Source organism: Harpia harpyja, chromosome Z, assembly GCF_026419915.1.
Source record: "Harpia harpyja isolate bHarHar1 chromosome Z, bHarHar1 primary haplotype, whole genome shotgun sequence".
Classification (NCBI taxonomy): domain Eukaryota; kingdom Metazoa; phylum Chordata; class Aves; order Accipitriformes; family Accipitridae; genus Harpia; species Harpia harpyja.
The window spans coordinates 75,107,894-75,124,922 of NC_068969.1; the positions used below are offsets into that span (position 1 = coordinate 75,107,894).

At 34.9% G+C, this 17,029-nt stretch overlaps 1 protein-coding gene across 9 annotated transcripts in view; it reads right to left on the bottom strand.

Moving 5' to 3' along the window:
* The window catches only part of VPS13A (vacuolar protein sorting 13 homolog A), a 108,825-nt gene that overhangs the window by 16,883 nt on the left and 74,913 nt on the right, over positions 1-17,029 (bottom strand). For 7 of the 9 annotated variants that reach the window (XM_052775612.1, XM_052775610.1, XM_052775609.1 and 4 more), the window contains 15 exons: positions 16,066-16,195; positions 15,475-15,710; positions 12,586-12,739; positions 11,754-11,900; positions 11,105-11,186; positions 9,717-9,786; positions 9,117-9,222; positions 5,963-6,076; positions 3,978-4,123; positions 3,769-3,850; positions 2,648-2,761; positions 2,098-2,173; positions 1,836-1,999; positions 1,440-1,485; positions 460-583 (listed from right to left, as the gene is read on the bottom strand). In XM_052775612.1, coding sequence (XP_052631572.1) covers positions 460-583; positions 1,440-1,485; positions 1,836-1,999; positions 2,098-2,173; positions 2,648-2,761; positions 3,769-3,850; positions 3,978-4,123; positions 5,963-6,076; positions 9,117-9,222; positions 9,717-9,786; positions 11,105-11,186; positions 11,754-11,900; positions 12,586-12,739; positions 15,475-15,710; positions 16,066-16,195 — 1,791 coding nt within the window. Of the gene's footprint in view, positions 1-459; positions 584-1,439; positions 1,486-1,835; positions 2,000-2,097; positions 2,174-2,647; positions 2,762-3,768; positions 3,851-3,977; positions 4,124-5,962; positions 6,077-9,116; positions 9,223-9,716; positions 9,787-11,104; positions 11,187-11,753; positions 11,901-12,585; positions 12,740-15,474; positions 15,711-16,065; positions 16,196-17,029 lie in introns of those variants that run through there. The other 2 variants (XR_008233326.1, XR_008233327.1) reach the window with 2 other exon arrangements.

Sequence of the window (17,029 nt, forward strand, 5' to 3'; positions counted from 1 at the left end):
CCTAACAGTTCTCAGTCAGAACAACCAGGACAGATTCCTGGCATGACCTGCTTGTCTTGGAACTCATCTTACAGAGTAGCAATAATATAAAAAGTAACTTCTGATGCAGCTAAGAAGTCCTTTATTCCTGTATATTTTGGGTAAAAGGAAAAAATCAGCAATCAAAGGAAGTCCTATCACTGAGGCTTTCAAACTAGTTTCTTTGGGAATACTAGAAATACCTGAGATTTGATGTTGTGATTTTTTAAAAAATACATAGTTGGTAGCATTTAAGTGTCACATATTTATCATATAAATAACAATATGGATAAGATTTTTTTAATAGCTCATCTGTATTAACAACAAAGTTGAGAGATCCAGAAACATTGACACAGAAGCAACACAAAGACACAATGTACTACTGCTACTACTATTGTCTGTTTAATGCCATATGTCATTCTTCATATTTGTTTTACTTACTTTTTAATACCCTGAAATGTGCTGCTTGCCATGTCTATGATTCCTCCAGTAGGCCTAGCTACTGCTCCCACTAAGCCTTTTCCAACACCTTTGAAAAAACCAGCTGCTCCTTCTTTCTGAGCTCCTAAAAGGATTAAGTGCAGCATATCATTATAAAACACCAAGTTTTTCTTACAATCTTAGCAAACTTAATTACCATTTAATTACAAATCTTATTTGATATGCAACTACATATTCTCCTCCACATAAAGTTCACGTAAACAACATTTAAACTAAAAGTCAGTAGGAATACAAAATCTTGATAAAAGGTATTATAACTCAGATTTATAATGTGTGGTGGGTTGACCTTGGCTGGATGCCAGGTGCCCATCAAGCTGCTCTATCACTCCCTTCCTCAGTGGGGGTGGGGTGAGAAAATAAGATGGAAAAAAACCTTGTGGGTCAAGATAAAAGCAGTTTAATAAAGCAAAAGCAAAGGCCACACGCAGAAGCAAAGGAAAACAAAAGACTTATTCTCTACTTCCCATCAGCTGGTGATGTCCAGCTACTTCCTGGGAAGTAGGGCTTCAATACACATAGCAGTTGCTCCGGAAGACAAAAGTCATAATAACAAATGCCCACCCTCCTCCTCCTTTCTCTTAGCTTTTATTGCTGAGCAGACATCATATGGTATGGAATATCCCTTTGGTCAGTTTGGGTCAGCTGTCCTGGCTATGTCCCCTCCCAAGACCTTGCTCACCCCCCAGGCCTATTGGTGAGGGGGGGATGTTGGAGAGACAGCGTTGATGCTGTATGAGCACTGCTGAACAGCAGCCAAAACACTGGTGCGTTATCAACACCTTTCTAGCTACCAATACAGAGCACAGCACTATGACGGCTGCTATGGGGAAAATTAACTCCATCCAATACATAATGTCTCATCAAATATCAAGAATTTACCAGCATATGAACAGTTAATGCATCAGAAGACCTAAACTTACCTCTTATTGGTTTTGTAACTATTCCTGTTATGCCACTGACAAAACCCTACCAAGAGAAACAAGAGACATTACAGATAGGTTTTCAGATTATATTTTTTCATTCTTTACATTTCTCTTACTACTTCGTTGGTGAACAGCCTCAAAGTACATGTGTTGGAGTATTCTAAAATTCACTACAAGTTAACAGAATTAGAGGCACCTGCTTCACAGTTACTACCTTCTCTTCTACCCTCATATATTTTTCTTTAAAACTATCAATCAATTCTGGCCATATATTTGCAAAACCAGAATTAAAATAAAGAGTAACAACTCTCTGGTGACTATGGCAGCCTCTATATTTGTTACTCCTGCCTGCATAAAATTCATTAATCTTTTTGTAATTTTTTTTCTCCTTACAGAAACTAATCCTTTTCCGCCACGAGTGATACCCTCTCTCAGACCAGTGGGCTGTTTATTCATGGCTTCTCTCCTCTTCTGCTGGTAATCCTCATCCATAGTTATCGCAGCTACTCCTTTTGCCATAGCACCAGTGATTCTCGATGCAGCACCAGCTAAGCCACCTATTGGAAAATAAAACAATGTAAAATGTCAATACAATTTACAAATACTCATCTGTATTGCTTACTATTAAGTATACTACCATAATGCTGAAACTTACCAACAGCTCCCCCTACTAGTGCTTTAAGTCCTAGCGCCATTCCTTCCATAAATTCTTCAGGACCCTGGATGGCTCCCTAAATAAAAAGGATTGCATAAATGCAATGCTAAGCTTCAAATAGTATGCATTACATCTTTTTAAATCTTACATTTTTATTGGAATTTATATATAACAAGGAGAACAAGAGCGCAGGAACGAGTGATAAAGTGTGAAAGTGCCCATGAGAGCACTTGTGAGAGAAAGACTATTTTAGAATACTAATTCATTCCCTGCAGTCTGCTTATTTTAAGGCAAATGGAAAAAAAAGCAGATTTATTTTAAAATAAGAACAGTAAGGAACAGTCTTTTGTGAATTAAGTTAAATGGACTAGTCTCTCTGTTTTATCTCCCTTGAGTTTTCCAGTAACTTTTCCTGGCACTTTCACTTTAAATTTTCAATTCTAAATCAAAATTTAAAACTAAAAAAGGCATTAATATATCCACATTTTCAATTTAATTCATATCTCTCTACTTGTGCTACATTTCATAAGAAGGCAGCAGAGATTTTTACCTGGTAAGGTTCATAGAAGAATGCTTCTACTCCTTCAGACAAGCCTCTTATGAATCCAAATGGATTACCCAAGACGTCAAGGCCAAGAATGAGAACATACATCTGTTTAATAGCCTAAAATAAAAATAGTTATTAGTAAAAATATTCAGAAATTACACTAAAACAAAGGCAAACAGTGTAGTATATTGAGATTTTTAAAAAGTAGAAGTAATATGAGTTTAATATAAAAAACTCAAAATTATGTGGAAAAGTAGAAGTAGTTGTATTAAAAAGGATCTTACAGTGAGTAAATCATATTAAGTCAGCCAAATAAACATTACTTCTTACAAGTATTTCATAAACAACTGACATTAATGTTCTTGAGATTTTACAAAGCAAGCACATTACTTAGATTTCTCTCATGCTACAGGACAAAATTTGGTCTGTTTGCATATGCCGAGAAAATTTTATTGATAGTCACTGCAAAATGTTGCAACTACATCTATATGAAGTGTAATTCATTTTTAAAAAAAAGGTTGAGCATATCCTAGGAGATTTAAATTTTCCCTCTGGAAAAAGGAAGGGTCAGAGAACAAAAGATAATTCATTCCCCAATTAAAACCCTTTATAGGTTTTTTTTCTGCTTTTAAAGATGGACAGAGCACTAAATTAATATGTTCAAAGAATCCCATATTATTAATGATGGATGGATAGAAGAGGACTAATCCCTTTATGCAAAAGCGTGTCTGCTGGATTGTCTCCACTGGATGACAGGACCTGAACAGTACACAAAGGCCAAAGAGGCTTCATAATTCATATACTACTAATATCCAAGAAAAAACATTAATATTTTGATGCCAATCCTGCTCTATCAGAGCTGTATTGTGTTTGCTTCCACTATCCATTCCAGCAAGTTGTTTTGGCATCTATGCCACTTTTCCTCTAGTGATAATTTGGAAACAGTACTTGCCCCCAAAATAAAGGCAACAGAATACAACTAATAAATAATGTGTTTATGTGTTTAACCTTTGTACGAACATACAAGAGTGAAAGTAATTTTATTTATTTTCATAGAACCAAAGCACATAGTAGTGCTTTCAAAATATAAATTTACTGAAATATTGAAATTTACTTATGCTCACCTGTTTTGAATAATGCCTTACAACTGCTGATTGGAGCTGTTGTGTAGTACAGAAGTGATAGCTGAGTTCAAAGAATGCCAACCTAAAAAAAAAAAAAAGAAAGAAAAGAGAAAAAGTAAGTCCTTATTATGAGAGCAAATTAAAGTCTAACATCTGTAATATTGGTTTAATCTTTGGAAGTAATCTTTACAATCGTATTTTTAACCTACTTAAAGACAACATCTTGTACATCAGTGAGGGTGGCCCCTATACTCTTCAGCAGGAGATTCAAGGACTGAAGTGGTATCAGTTCATTCTTTCTTTCTTCTTTGTTACTATCTTCTCCACCCGTACTGAGTGAAAAGCTTAAATGTAACTGAAGGATAAAAATGAGATTGGGAAATAACATGATTGGTTAGTAAAAGTATTATATTTCTATGTTTATAATCTTTTAGATGATTTAAAAATTGAGATAAGACATTTCTAATCTTGACTGAAATCATACTGGCTTCATAACAGAAAACATAAATACACCATGTAGGGCAGTACAAAAACACTGAAAGTCAAACTGTATAACCAGAACTACCTTTAAGAAAACAAGAACTTGAAATTGCTTACTCATGTTTTCAGATAAGGTCTCCAGAATCTTTTAGTTATAATTTAGGTTACAAGCTATTAGCTTATTTCCAAAACATTTTGTTTCTATAACTAATACCCAAAATCAAAGCAGACTGAAAATAGTAACATAGCATAGTGTCCAGGCAAGAACAAGAAACAAAAGCCTGAAAACAAATAATTATTAACACAAGTTTTACAGGTGCTAAACAAACACTGGAACATATATACAAGAAAAACCACACCTGGGCAGACCTGAATTAACCAAAGTATTTGTTTCACAGAAATTCAGATGACAGTCTCAAAACAGAAAAACATTCAGGAAAATTGCTCAGAGGGCTCTATAGTGCACAAGCATATTCAGCAGTTTTCAAAATCAGATGAAAAGAAGTTATGTCTGTTTCCAATTCTCTGAAGACAACACCACGTGCCATTCATTAATTTATGGTATAACAGACCTTAACTATATCTCATTTCAAAGATACATAGCTCGTCTTGCAGAATCATTGTCAATTCACAGCTGTATATTGACTTCATAACTGTTAAAGACTAATCTTTTATTAGAACCTGAAGACCATTTACTCCATCCTCTCTCCTCCATGTACTTTTTCTTGTCAAATATGACAGAATACATTAAAAAATAAGCTTTTGTTTACTTTGTTACAAAGTGTTCACTTTGTTACCTTAACATGTAAGGGGCATTTTAATTCTGCCAAGTCAGGAGTAGCTTTTGTAATAAAACAAGTGGAGATGTACCTATGAACATCTAAATGAAGATACATTGAAACAGCACTAGATATACTTGGAATGAGTTAAGCTAAGCTGTTTACATAAAGCTAGCCAAGCATTTCCTGCAATTACCTGTTCTAATAGCAGACTGTTTCTAACTTCTTACCAGATACTGTAGAGGTGAAACTCAAACCATTCTTTGATCTATTTCCCAGGGGATGGAGGTTAGATTCTCTTACTGAGCACTGTTATAGAGCCTACAAAGTACCATCACAGCTTTAACAACGTCAGCTATGCAATAATCAAAAAACAAAGACCAGTAAGCTAAAAATGCATGGGAGTTAGATTTGGGCAAACAGGCTGTTGTTTCCATGTAAGTATGCACCTATTAGTCAACAGGTGTACCTGAATGTTTACGGGAATGGGGAAATAGCCAAAAGTAGACTTTACTGGAGTCAAAAAACAAAACTGTTTTTCCAGTGAGTAAGTAATGATAAAGCAAAAAATATTGCACAGTCATGCTGGTTGTACATGTTTTTTAGAAATGAACTCATTCCCCAATCCCCAACACACTGTCTGCACACAAACTATAGCATTTTGCAAGGATCTCTTAAATAATAAAAAGTATTACTGTATATGAAGAAACTCATGGATATGAATAAAATAATGAACTTCTAATGTAAATATTTAATAAATATTAATATAAACCCCATATAAGTTAGTGGTTACAATGAAAGCACTTTTCTAGGACATTTTTATTTTATTTTTGATCACCATTATGTTTCTTTATTTCCAGTGCCTACTATCCTACAGGAGTCAAAAATTCTTCAGTTAGAGAGCAAACACAGGCTGTACTGTGAAAAAGGTATACCTTAATTGGAGAGATATGAAAGTATTCATACAGGCTGATTTGTGATGTATCCATTGACGACACACTCATCAGTTCTTCTTGCAGAGATTCAACATCCTTTTTGAAAAGTTCTAGCTGTGAATGCATTTTTTAAAAATATTACTTTAAAATTTAGAGTATATAAAACTACCCTGCATTTGTCACTGAGATGCAATACATTGACTAATACTACTTATACTCTCCTGATCTTATTTTTTTACTTAGTCGACATTTTAAAGGACTTTTTGAGTTTGCTTGCTGCCTTTTTTTGTATGAAGAGGAGGAAACATATGTATAAAAAGACAATCCAACATACATCTATTAGTTAAAAAAAAAAAATCTATTTTTATGAAAGTTCAAATACTAAATATTTCAAGTAAATTTTGAACAATTTTTATGTGGATCAAACAAAGGGCATACATGTATACCCTTTGAACACACAATACAGCACATAGGTTTTTAAATACAAAAAACTAGACTAAAGACTATTTTCTGGTACACAGAAACTAGACTTTTACAAACTCTGAGAAGACCTCCATCTAGCCCTTTTTTCTTTTCTCCTTCAAAAGATAGAGTTACTTTACAACAGTTTTTCAAGAATTGGCCAAGTACAAAAAAACATTTTAAGATTTTTAAATAATTACAATTCTAAAGTCAGAAAAAACTTAATAGTCAAAGAAAATGAAGTTGTAACTGAAAATAATGAGAGGTCCTTTCAGAACAGTAAACCCCAGTACCACCTTGCTACTTAAACAAGCAGAACAGTCAAGGTACTAAATATTAAGTGGGGACCAAATCCGAAAATTATGCCTTGCAATTCCAATAAAAATGAAAGTGCAGAAGAGGACTTCCTCTAATCTCTGGATTCAGTGATTTAGCTCACAATGCTGATCTCAAATCACTCATCTTTCCACTGAGAGGGGAAAGAGAGAATAAAATACAACAATTTATTTTTTCCACTACACAACCATGCATTGAAAATTAACATAATTTTTCAAACTACCACAATAATCTAGGATTCACGGGTACACCTGGTATCAACAGATGTAACAAACTGTATGCCCTAGCACACTGTTGGGAACCACCAGTTTAGACTACATACTCCCACATATGAAAATACACCGACATTTCTGAAACAATTCTAAAGTAACATTATTAATGTTCATTGAATCTCTGCTTTAATAGAGCCTTCAAATTTCCTTATATTTCATAAGTCACAATTAGACCGCTCATTCTTACTATTTAAATTTTTGAAGATGTTTAATTAAGCTTATACTGTTTAACAAAACTAGACTCATTTAGCCTTTAAAAAAATTACTTAGTTTTGCTTCAAGAGTTTATAATATAATAAGAAAAGACTATATAGAAATACACGCTTAGGTCTTGATTTAGAGAAAGGTGCCTCTCACCAGAGAGGATCCCATTCTTTAAGTTAAAATTTTACTTAAAATTTACATTACCACCAAGAGACAAGAGTTCCTAAGTCAATAAGCAGTTAACATGTTTTGTGAGTCTTTCTAAAATTGTGGTGCCTCTAGAGCTCTGCAAAGAACCCACAGGCTTCAAATTACAGCAACAGGAAAGAAAGACAGGACTATGAAGAATCAACTACATCTTCATGCCTGCTAAGCCCAAACTCAAGGTAACCACATAAATGTCTGTGAACTGGACAGTACATTTAGTTTTCCTTTATCAGAGGCCAGAAAACAAGCTACAAACAACCCACCAAAATCAGAACCTTCTTTTTAAAATTCAAAATAAAGAACTCCATATGCTTAAGAAACAAAAGTAGGAAACTGAGGGTATATTTAATACATTATACCATGCAAGAGTAGCCAATTTACTTAGATGAAAAGATCTACTGAACTACAACCCATAGCAGACAAGTCTTACATTAATTTATTCTGCTGTAAATTTACAAAATTCTAACAAGATTCCTATCTTGCTTGAAATGTTATTCCAGAAATAAATTCTCTTGTTCTTCTACAGTTCCTTCTATTTTTCAATTTATATTTACACTGGAGCAACTTTTTAATCTTTTCTCCTTATTTTAGTATAATCTCTGAGCAGTAATAGTTTTTTCAATCTCTGGTGTGTAGATATGGGGTAATAAAAGCAAAGTAAGTTGCCTTTCCGGTGTACCTTTCACTTGCCACAGTAAGACACTACCTTTTAATGCCCCATGAAAAAGGACAGTTTTGCTCTACTCATCCAGGAAGATCTTGTATGCAAATATTTCTGGTTCATTTTTCACTAGAGCATTTTTGAGATACAGACAAAACCAATACACTTTCTGCTAAATAATTTACTATCAGTTCGTTGTGTACTGACATTCAAAATTTCAATACTCTTAACAAAAGCAGCATGCCCAACTGCATTGTATCTATACAGCTTATCACCTTTTTTGTTTTATTTTGGCAAATCCAAGAAACTCTGGCTCCTCTGTTGCTTTATGATTATATCTGAAGTTTTTATCATTATTTTCCAAGCAGACTACCTTGCATTTCATATTATCATTTCTACTGTTCCTATGTACAAACTTCTCTCATTCTCCATGTACAGTAATTAAATTCCGTCCCGCTGCCCTCTCCTCTCCACTTAGTATCAACATGTCAATTACATCATCTTCCAATTTTATAATTTTACATAAAATTACTAAAGACTCTCACTTTCTCATCAACCTCTCTCTCCCTTCCTTTTACGGGCAGGTAAGTTACAGTGATTTCCTGGACAAGATTTCCCCCCCCTTTTTTTTTTTTTTTTAAATAAGTTGCATTAAGGAAAAGAGCATTACTTTCACTTCCTTCCTGTCTTGGGTTCTTAATTAACTGATGCCTCAGGCATTACTAAGACCAAAGAGCCTACAACAGCATTAGTTTCATTCTTTTCAAAAAGTTTTTGGAGCCTTCTTTGTATAGCATGCAAGATGAGGATAAAAGGAAGTGTTTACTGATTGCCTCAGGCAATGGTAGCGCTTAAAAACCTCACAGCTTCATTAGTCTCTGACACAGGAATTAACCAGTGTTATGGACACAGAAGACCAAGTTGGTTTTTTTTTTTCTTTTTTTAAATATAAATTGAATAATTACAAATTTTAAAAAAATCTATTAATCTTTAAACAACAAAAGGTTTCTACCTCTTGGTCACTCAGCACATCAGTCTGTGTAAAGAATTCAACCAGTGCATACAGGAAGCCAAGATCTAATCTGAGATCCATCTCTTGAATCAGGACCTTAAAATACCTACACATGAAACAAAAAACAATTATTAAGGTGTTTTATGAAAACGTGTGACACATAAAACTTAATCTAGGGTATTTAGGCCACTTATGTATTGACTTCATGTACTATTTCCCACCGCCCCTAGAGGGATTCGCCAATACTGGTGAAAAGAAGGCTTCCCATAGAGGTGTAAGATAAACACATTTCCTGTAACCAGAACCATTTTAAACAAGTAGCGGCATTTAACATTGTATATAGCACTGTTAAACACAGAGTTTTTTCTCAATCAAAAATGACTAAAAATCTGCATTAAAAACACACTTAAAAATCCTTACTTTACTCTGCCATTATATGGATAATAAAGGGGGCTGAGCTTTCATCCCTCTAAGTGCTCTGATCTTTCTGAGAATGAGTTGGTGTAAAATTATCTTGCATTATCTTTGCCCCTATATTAATTTTAAATCTTGATTAAACAAATCAATAGTGAAAGAGATGAAACATGTCAAAATACTTACTTAATATGAGATATTTGTGAATGTCCTGCAGTTCTCATGACAATACTGACATCAGTAAATGGTTTTGGTGCTATGAAGTTGTAAAGTAAAAAGAGATCAGGACAGATTTTTATATGATATACGTACCTTTATATTTTTAATATGAAAATGTCGTATATGTTCAGGATTTTCTCAATCCTGTAAAGTAGGATTACATAATGGATATGACTAGCAAACAACTAAATCAGGGGAAAGAGCAGGAACAGAAAGGAATAGGAAGGCAAGGATGAAATGGAACATAAAAATTCTATTTCACTGATCTCTGGAAATGTACCAGCTTCATTTAAAAGCGAATTAATATTGATATAATCTTAGACTTATATAATTTCCCTGGTCATGGAATAAGATTTTCCAACAGGTAATACCAAAATATAAACTAAACAAAAAAAAGAATTCCACTGTAGCTTGAAATTGATCATATTTAGAATGAACACCTGACATCTTATTAGCTTCTGTACAAAATTACAAGCAGTATTCTTTGTTGCAATGCAGAATCCCTCCTGAGATTACTCTGGTCTTCCAAGTGACTTTACCCTTAATGAGTTAATGGAAGACATAGTATACTGACTTGAGCTCTATGTTCCAAGCAATGGAGAAGTTGGAAGGCTACATACAAAACAGGCAAAATATAATTTGCTATCTACGGAGCTTATAAATGGTGACTCACATAGGAATTTTGAGTTTAGACTGGCACTGGCACACATTTCTTTTCTTATTAGTTAAGATTATTTCAGATAGGTCAATAGGTCATCTATTAGATGCAAGCAAAGGAAAAAATAATCAACATGATTAAGATAAACAATTTATTTGGGGCAGTAGGGAAAAATCAGATGACTAAAAATGAAGATTGAATCCTCACTGCCCTGGAACTCCAAATGCAAGTAATACAGAAATGGTGTCACAAATTCACTGCCATCAATATAAGCAACAATTTGACCTTTTCTTATTTTCAGCAGGCAACTCTTCTCCTATATTAGCCAGCATTAAGTTTTAACTGTGGTCTGAATACAACTGCCAAAAGTCTGTTTTAAGCTTGATCCAAATGTAACTTTCACGTTACACTCTCCAAGAGCACTGAATTAGCGTGTCAGAAAGATATGCTTAAAAGGTATAATATTGATGAATGAAAGAAATTTTGTTTTCTTCCAACTGTTAACTGTTCAAATGGTTTTCTGTATATCTTCTTTGTAGAGAAAACTGCTTCCCTATCTCTAACATTAGTATTTGCATTATCTGTAGTCAGTAAGCTTATACAGACTTCATCTGATAAGTGACATGGTTATCTTCAGTACAAGCGAGTTATCTTGTCATTTTAGAAGTAAGGATTATGTTAAACTAGAAAAACAAACCTGAATCCAGGGTGATGGACTTTGGAGGTTTAATAGGATAGAACACAAAGGGAAATATGGCTCCAGGAATCTGGTTTTGTATCTAATAGGGGTAAGGACAGGACAAGGCGCAGCACGTTAGCTTTTCAACAGTGAAATATTTTAAAATCAGGACAAACACAAGAATTATGAACATTACCTGTAGCATTCCACCAATTCAAAAGCAGAAAAAAAGCTGCTATTGTGGTTCAAAATATCTCCATTTTCAAAATGAAATCATCCAATTCAAATAGTCTAGAAAAGTTTCTCTAAGTTGGTGGTAATAAATGGTCCACAGAATTTTTGCAATGGATTTGTTTTTAAAAACTTGAACATATGCAAGACAAGAGACTGTACCTATTTTTTTGTTGATTGTAAAGCAAAGCCACAAGAAAAAGCATGGAAGATGAATGGTAAATGTTTTTCCTGAACAGTCATAGTTGTCTGGGGTTTTTTTTCCAGAAGCATTTAAGTAGTATTTCCAAAGATTGAGAAGCACTGATGTAGAAGCCAGTGAGTACAATTAAATTCAAAACATGACAAATCCAATCAATTCTAAAGAAAAATTCCAAGTTTCCATAAAAGTTGCTTTTTCTTAATAACTCACTCACTGTTTTTTGACAAGACTCACCTGTATCCTGTAAATTTGAATTCTGAAAGACTTCTGATGTGCAGATGAACTGTATTCTACTTTTAAAGCTGGCAGATAATTCCTTCTGATGGGAATCTCATTTGGTTGTTGAATTTTCATGTTCATTCCATTAGGAGTTAAACATACCTATCGTATTATTAAAGAAAATTTGCTATGTGTTTCAAAAGACTGCTTTTTATAATATACTTTAAAATTCACACTGTTCATTGACATTGCAAAGATAGCTTAGCAGTAAAAATTTTGCAGCTTTTAAGGCAGATGTCATAACTTTTTTAAAACAATCAAATTTTGTCATAAATTTCAATAGAAGTAAAACTACAAAATATTGCATTATTTGGGGCTTTACTAGCCTTTAATACATGGCTGTCTGGAGAAAGGCAGAGTGGTATAGTATAACAGTCTACGATTGAGATAAAAATTGGCTTATTTACTTATAGCATGTTCATTTACCTACAACACAATTCTAATGAGTATCTAGAATCCATCTACAGACAAGGACAGCAGCATTTGGAGCATAATGTGCTTCTACATTCCAGAATAATTTCTGGAATTATTTTTTCATATGCATGTTACACTTCAATTTCAAAGTTAAAGGCTAACAACAAAACGTCTATAGCAAGCTTTCAAATGTTTAGGGATTTTTTCCAAAGATTTTTTTTCTAGACAGAGAAAGAGAAGGGTTTTCAAATGGATTATGTAATCAATCATCTCAATTTTCACTGGAAGTTTCTTCAAAGACAGCAAAATTGATACATTATCTTTTTCCTGTGTATGCATGTAAACAATAGAATTAGAGAAATATCAGTATTACCAAAACATTTGATTCCAACTCAATAATCTTATTTTCTGAAGGAGTTAGCTCACTGTAATCTTTGAATTCTTGTTCTAATTTATCAGTCTGCTTAACACTCATTGGTCTCCATCTTGACTTCTTCTTGGGTTTTGTCTCCCAAACCACATCAGAACTTTGAAAACAAAACAAAGGACCAAGCGAGAAGGATTAGCTATTTCAAAACAAGTTTTATCTACCATAGTATGGCTTTTAATAAGTTACAACTATGGAATGAGAAACCACATTATAAAGCACTACTGTAGTAAATAAAAGTGACCCAAATCTCCCACTACCTTCTTGGTACTAAGTGGAAGCTAGTCTCTGCAATATAATGCAAAAAAGAAAAGCTAACAGAAAGTCTGTATAACTCCCCACTTTGATCAAGATGGGTATGTAAGGATACTTAATCAGGAAGCTCAGTTTCAACAGTACTGCCATCTATTATTCTACAATCTCAGTGTAGTTTTCTGCATATACTCCTGCATGTATTTTGGCATAGCTGAATTTACTAGAAATTGAGAACGTCAAGTCAAAACGAAATGCCTCCTGAACTACCTCTTACTTTTGATAGCTAATTTCTTCATCCTGTCTAAATCAATAGACAGTGATTTTGGTTTACTTGTCTCATCTAACGATTTTATGGTGGGATTTTTTGGTTTGGGTTTTTGCTTTTTTTGGTTTTTTTGTTTTTTGTCTTTTAAAATGGTATCCCCAAATCAGTTATTTTGTCTCTTACTTTTATTATTAAGAAAACAACAAAATAATTAATCATCCTTAAAGGGCACTGGACTCTCTTCTGCTCAATTCCACTGCTTCTGGGAGAGGCTCTCCTGTCTGATTTCACCTTACGGTCAAACCAACGGCACACGATAGGGCACAAACCAACACTATCAGCAGGTGGAGGGTATTTCTTCTTTCCCCAAGTTACTCTATAGCCAACAAATACATAGCTTTCCAGACACAGCCCCCCTAATCCAATCCTGTCCTGGTTTCAGCTGGGATAGAGTTAATTGTCTTCCTAGTAGCTGGTATGGTGCTGTGTTTTGAGTTCAGTATGCGAAGAATGCTGATAACACTGATGTTTTCAGCTGTTGCTAAGTAGTGTTTAGACTAATGTCAAGGATTTTTCAGCTTCTCAAGCCCAGCCAGCGAGAAAGCTGGAGGGGCACAAGAAGTTGGCACAGGACACAGCCAGGGCACCTGACCCAAACTGGCCAACAGGGTATTCCATACCATGTGACATCACATCTAGTATAGGAACTGGGGGGGTGGGGGGATCGCTGCTCAGGGACTAGCTGGGTGTCGATCAGCAGGTGGTGAGCAATTGCACTGTGCATCAATTATACATTCCAATCCTTTTATTATTGCTGTTGTCATTTTATTAGTGTTATCATTATCATTATTAGTTTCTTCTTTTCTGTTCTATTAAACTGTTCTTATCTCAACCCACGAGTTTCACTTCTTTTCCCAATTTTCTCCCCCATCCCACTGGGGGGGGGGGGGGCGGGGGCGGAGTGAGTGAGCAGCTGCGTGGTGCTTAGCTGCTGGCTCGGGTTAAACCACGACAAATCCCTTTTAGCTATATCTATGTCTGCATTCAGATACATCAATGGCAGACCCACCTAAGAAAAGGTGAGCTAAAGGGCAAAACAACAGCTACAAAATAGAGTGCTACCTTGAAATTGCTGGGAGTTTTCCCTTTTTTTTCCTCTCCGCCCACCCTTCCCTACGCCCCCTTCCATGGGCTGTGATCCCAGAACCCGTGTGGTGAAACTTGTTTCTGCATCAAGTTAGATACAAACTGCCTTTTCGGTTCTTTTTATAACAAGATGTTCACAAATGGGAACATTCTGAATAATAGGGTTTTCTTCACCATACCCAAGGAATATGCTCTTATCCTTAGAAAAGCTTGCAGGAGTTTGACATCCACTCAGGGTTTAACAAGAAAACAATACCAACTGTAAGTACTGTTAAACTACTGACTATGGATGACTGCTTCCAGAAAACACCGATTCAGTAAAATCTCAACTCTACTTTGAATCTAGGCAATTAGCTGCCACTTTTAATGGAGCGTTTCCACTGTCTAGATAGTTATCAGATCTCAGTTTCTCAGGTGAGGGCAAGGATTGGGATTATCTTTGTGAATGATAGATGTGAATACGTGAAGTATATGTGTATACTAAGTTTTTGCTTGTTTATTTTGCAGTGCTATACAAAGAATTAATCAGGAGAAAAAACCCTCACTCTAGCAACCTTATGGCTAGGAATATACAGGAGTGTGTGGATTATGGCAATGATACACAAGTGTCTCTTGAGCATTCTAAAAAGCCCCTGTTTGAATATATGTTAGCACACATTTCTTAACCATTACATAGTTTCTTTTCTGTTTCCCTCTGCAATGTTGTAGTAGGAAACCTAAAGTCACCATAATTTGTCAATCAAAACTAAAAAGAACTACAAGCTGCTACTGCATCAAAATTTTCAACACAGTATTCAGCAGTTTGTTTCTGTAATGAAGACAGAAAAATTCACTGGCACAAACCACCCACAGACCTTACTCATTAAAACACTATTATCACTCCCCAAACTACACAGACAGGAAATACTTCTGTTCAATGTCTTGGGAAGTTTGCCACACAGAGTTACAATTATGTGTTACAAAAAAACATACATCCAAATACAGAAAGCATATGCATTAATATAAAACACAGTGAAAACATTTCTCTTTACAACAGGAGAATATGATTTCATTCTAAATACTCTTACCCAGACCTCTTTTTCCTCTTCCATCGCACCCCAAAATGAAATTCAGTGAGTGAAAATACCTGAAGTTAAACATTTTAGACTGTTGCACACAAAACAAGTTACCTTGTAATTCCAATGTAGGACACCTCTTGCTTTGTATAATTATTAACCAATGAAATTCCAACATCTTGCAAAGACAGAACAATTTCTTGTTCTGCTAGTTCTGCTTTTACACTTTCATATGTCAACTTAAATACATTCTCATCTTCAGTGATCAGGACAATACGCTGCAAACCTTCAAAAAATGACACTAAATATACTGCTTTTCTACAATCCAGGCTGAGGATTTCCATTTTGTCCTACAAACAAGAAAGGAAAAGTTTTTACAACCGTATTCATCATTCTACTCCAGAAGCAAATATAAAAGTCTTAGCAACACAAATAACAATAAAAGACATTTTTTAAAGGTACAGGAAAACAATAAAATTTTTAATTATGAAGTTTTACAGCAGTCTCCTTCACACACACATGCTTTTGAACTGAAGACAATGCTTATTGGCACAAGCTCCAGCAAACACAGTTGTTACTGTTGTGTGTTTGAACCTCATATGAGATTGCCGATCATACTCATTACATATGGAATTTCATACATACACTGATGAACAGGATAATAAGTTAGACAGCATTAAAAGGAGATTTAGATAATAAACATACCTCTTTTGGGGTAATTTCCTCAGTTCTATTTCCACATTTCCACTTCAATTTTCTAGATCCTGCTGGGTCTGCCCAAGTATACAGTACTGCCTTATTTGGCTGAAGACAGTCTTCCAATTCACTGAGGGAGCTACAACAAGGTAATATTAAATTAAAATGTCAATGAATATTTTGTGTCAATGACTTTTGCATTCTAGCATTTCAACAAGAACACCTCAGTTATTTTTTCAAATAATGAAATGAAAACTTAAAACATTGTGCATGAAAAAAACATGCACAAAACCATTCTCAGCACACTTCAAAATACATATGCAGACTTTAGAAACAAAGTATACGCAGTAGATTTTAAATACTCATTTTCTTCCCCACTTGTAGTTAACAGGGAAACATTAAATAGAGAAAAAGAAAAACCAGACAGTGGGCCTTAAAAGCTGAAAGGAAAATACAGGATTTGTGCTGCCTAACACTAATATTTCAAGAGAAGAAATGCATGTGCAAAATCCGTTGTTTAGGAAAGGTTTCCCTTATATGATTTGCTGAAGGGAAAAAAGTGCAGTGTTTAGTATCTGGATACAGTGGATCTTTTCAGACAAAGATTTTAAACTCCATTCCTCCTCACACACAGTTAAAAACTGGAAGACTTGTCTTCTACAGCTCTCTGAAAGGAGCCTATCCCAGAAGGGGAAGTGGAGAGGGATGCGCTGATCTCTTCTCACTGGGATCCAGTGATAGGACGAGTGGGAATGGTTCAAAGCTGGGCCAGGGGAGGTTTGGACCGGACATTAGGAAGCATTTACTGAGGGGGTGGTCAAACACTGGAACAGGCTTCTTAGAGAGGTGGTCGATGCCTCATGCTTGTCAGTGTTTAAGAGACATTTGGACAATGCCCTTAATAACATGTTTTAACTTTTGGTCAGCCAGTTGGAGTAGATGATCATTGTAGGTCCCTTCCAACTGAAACATT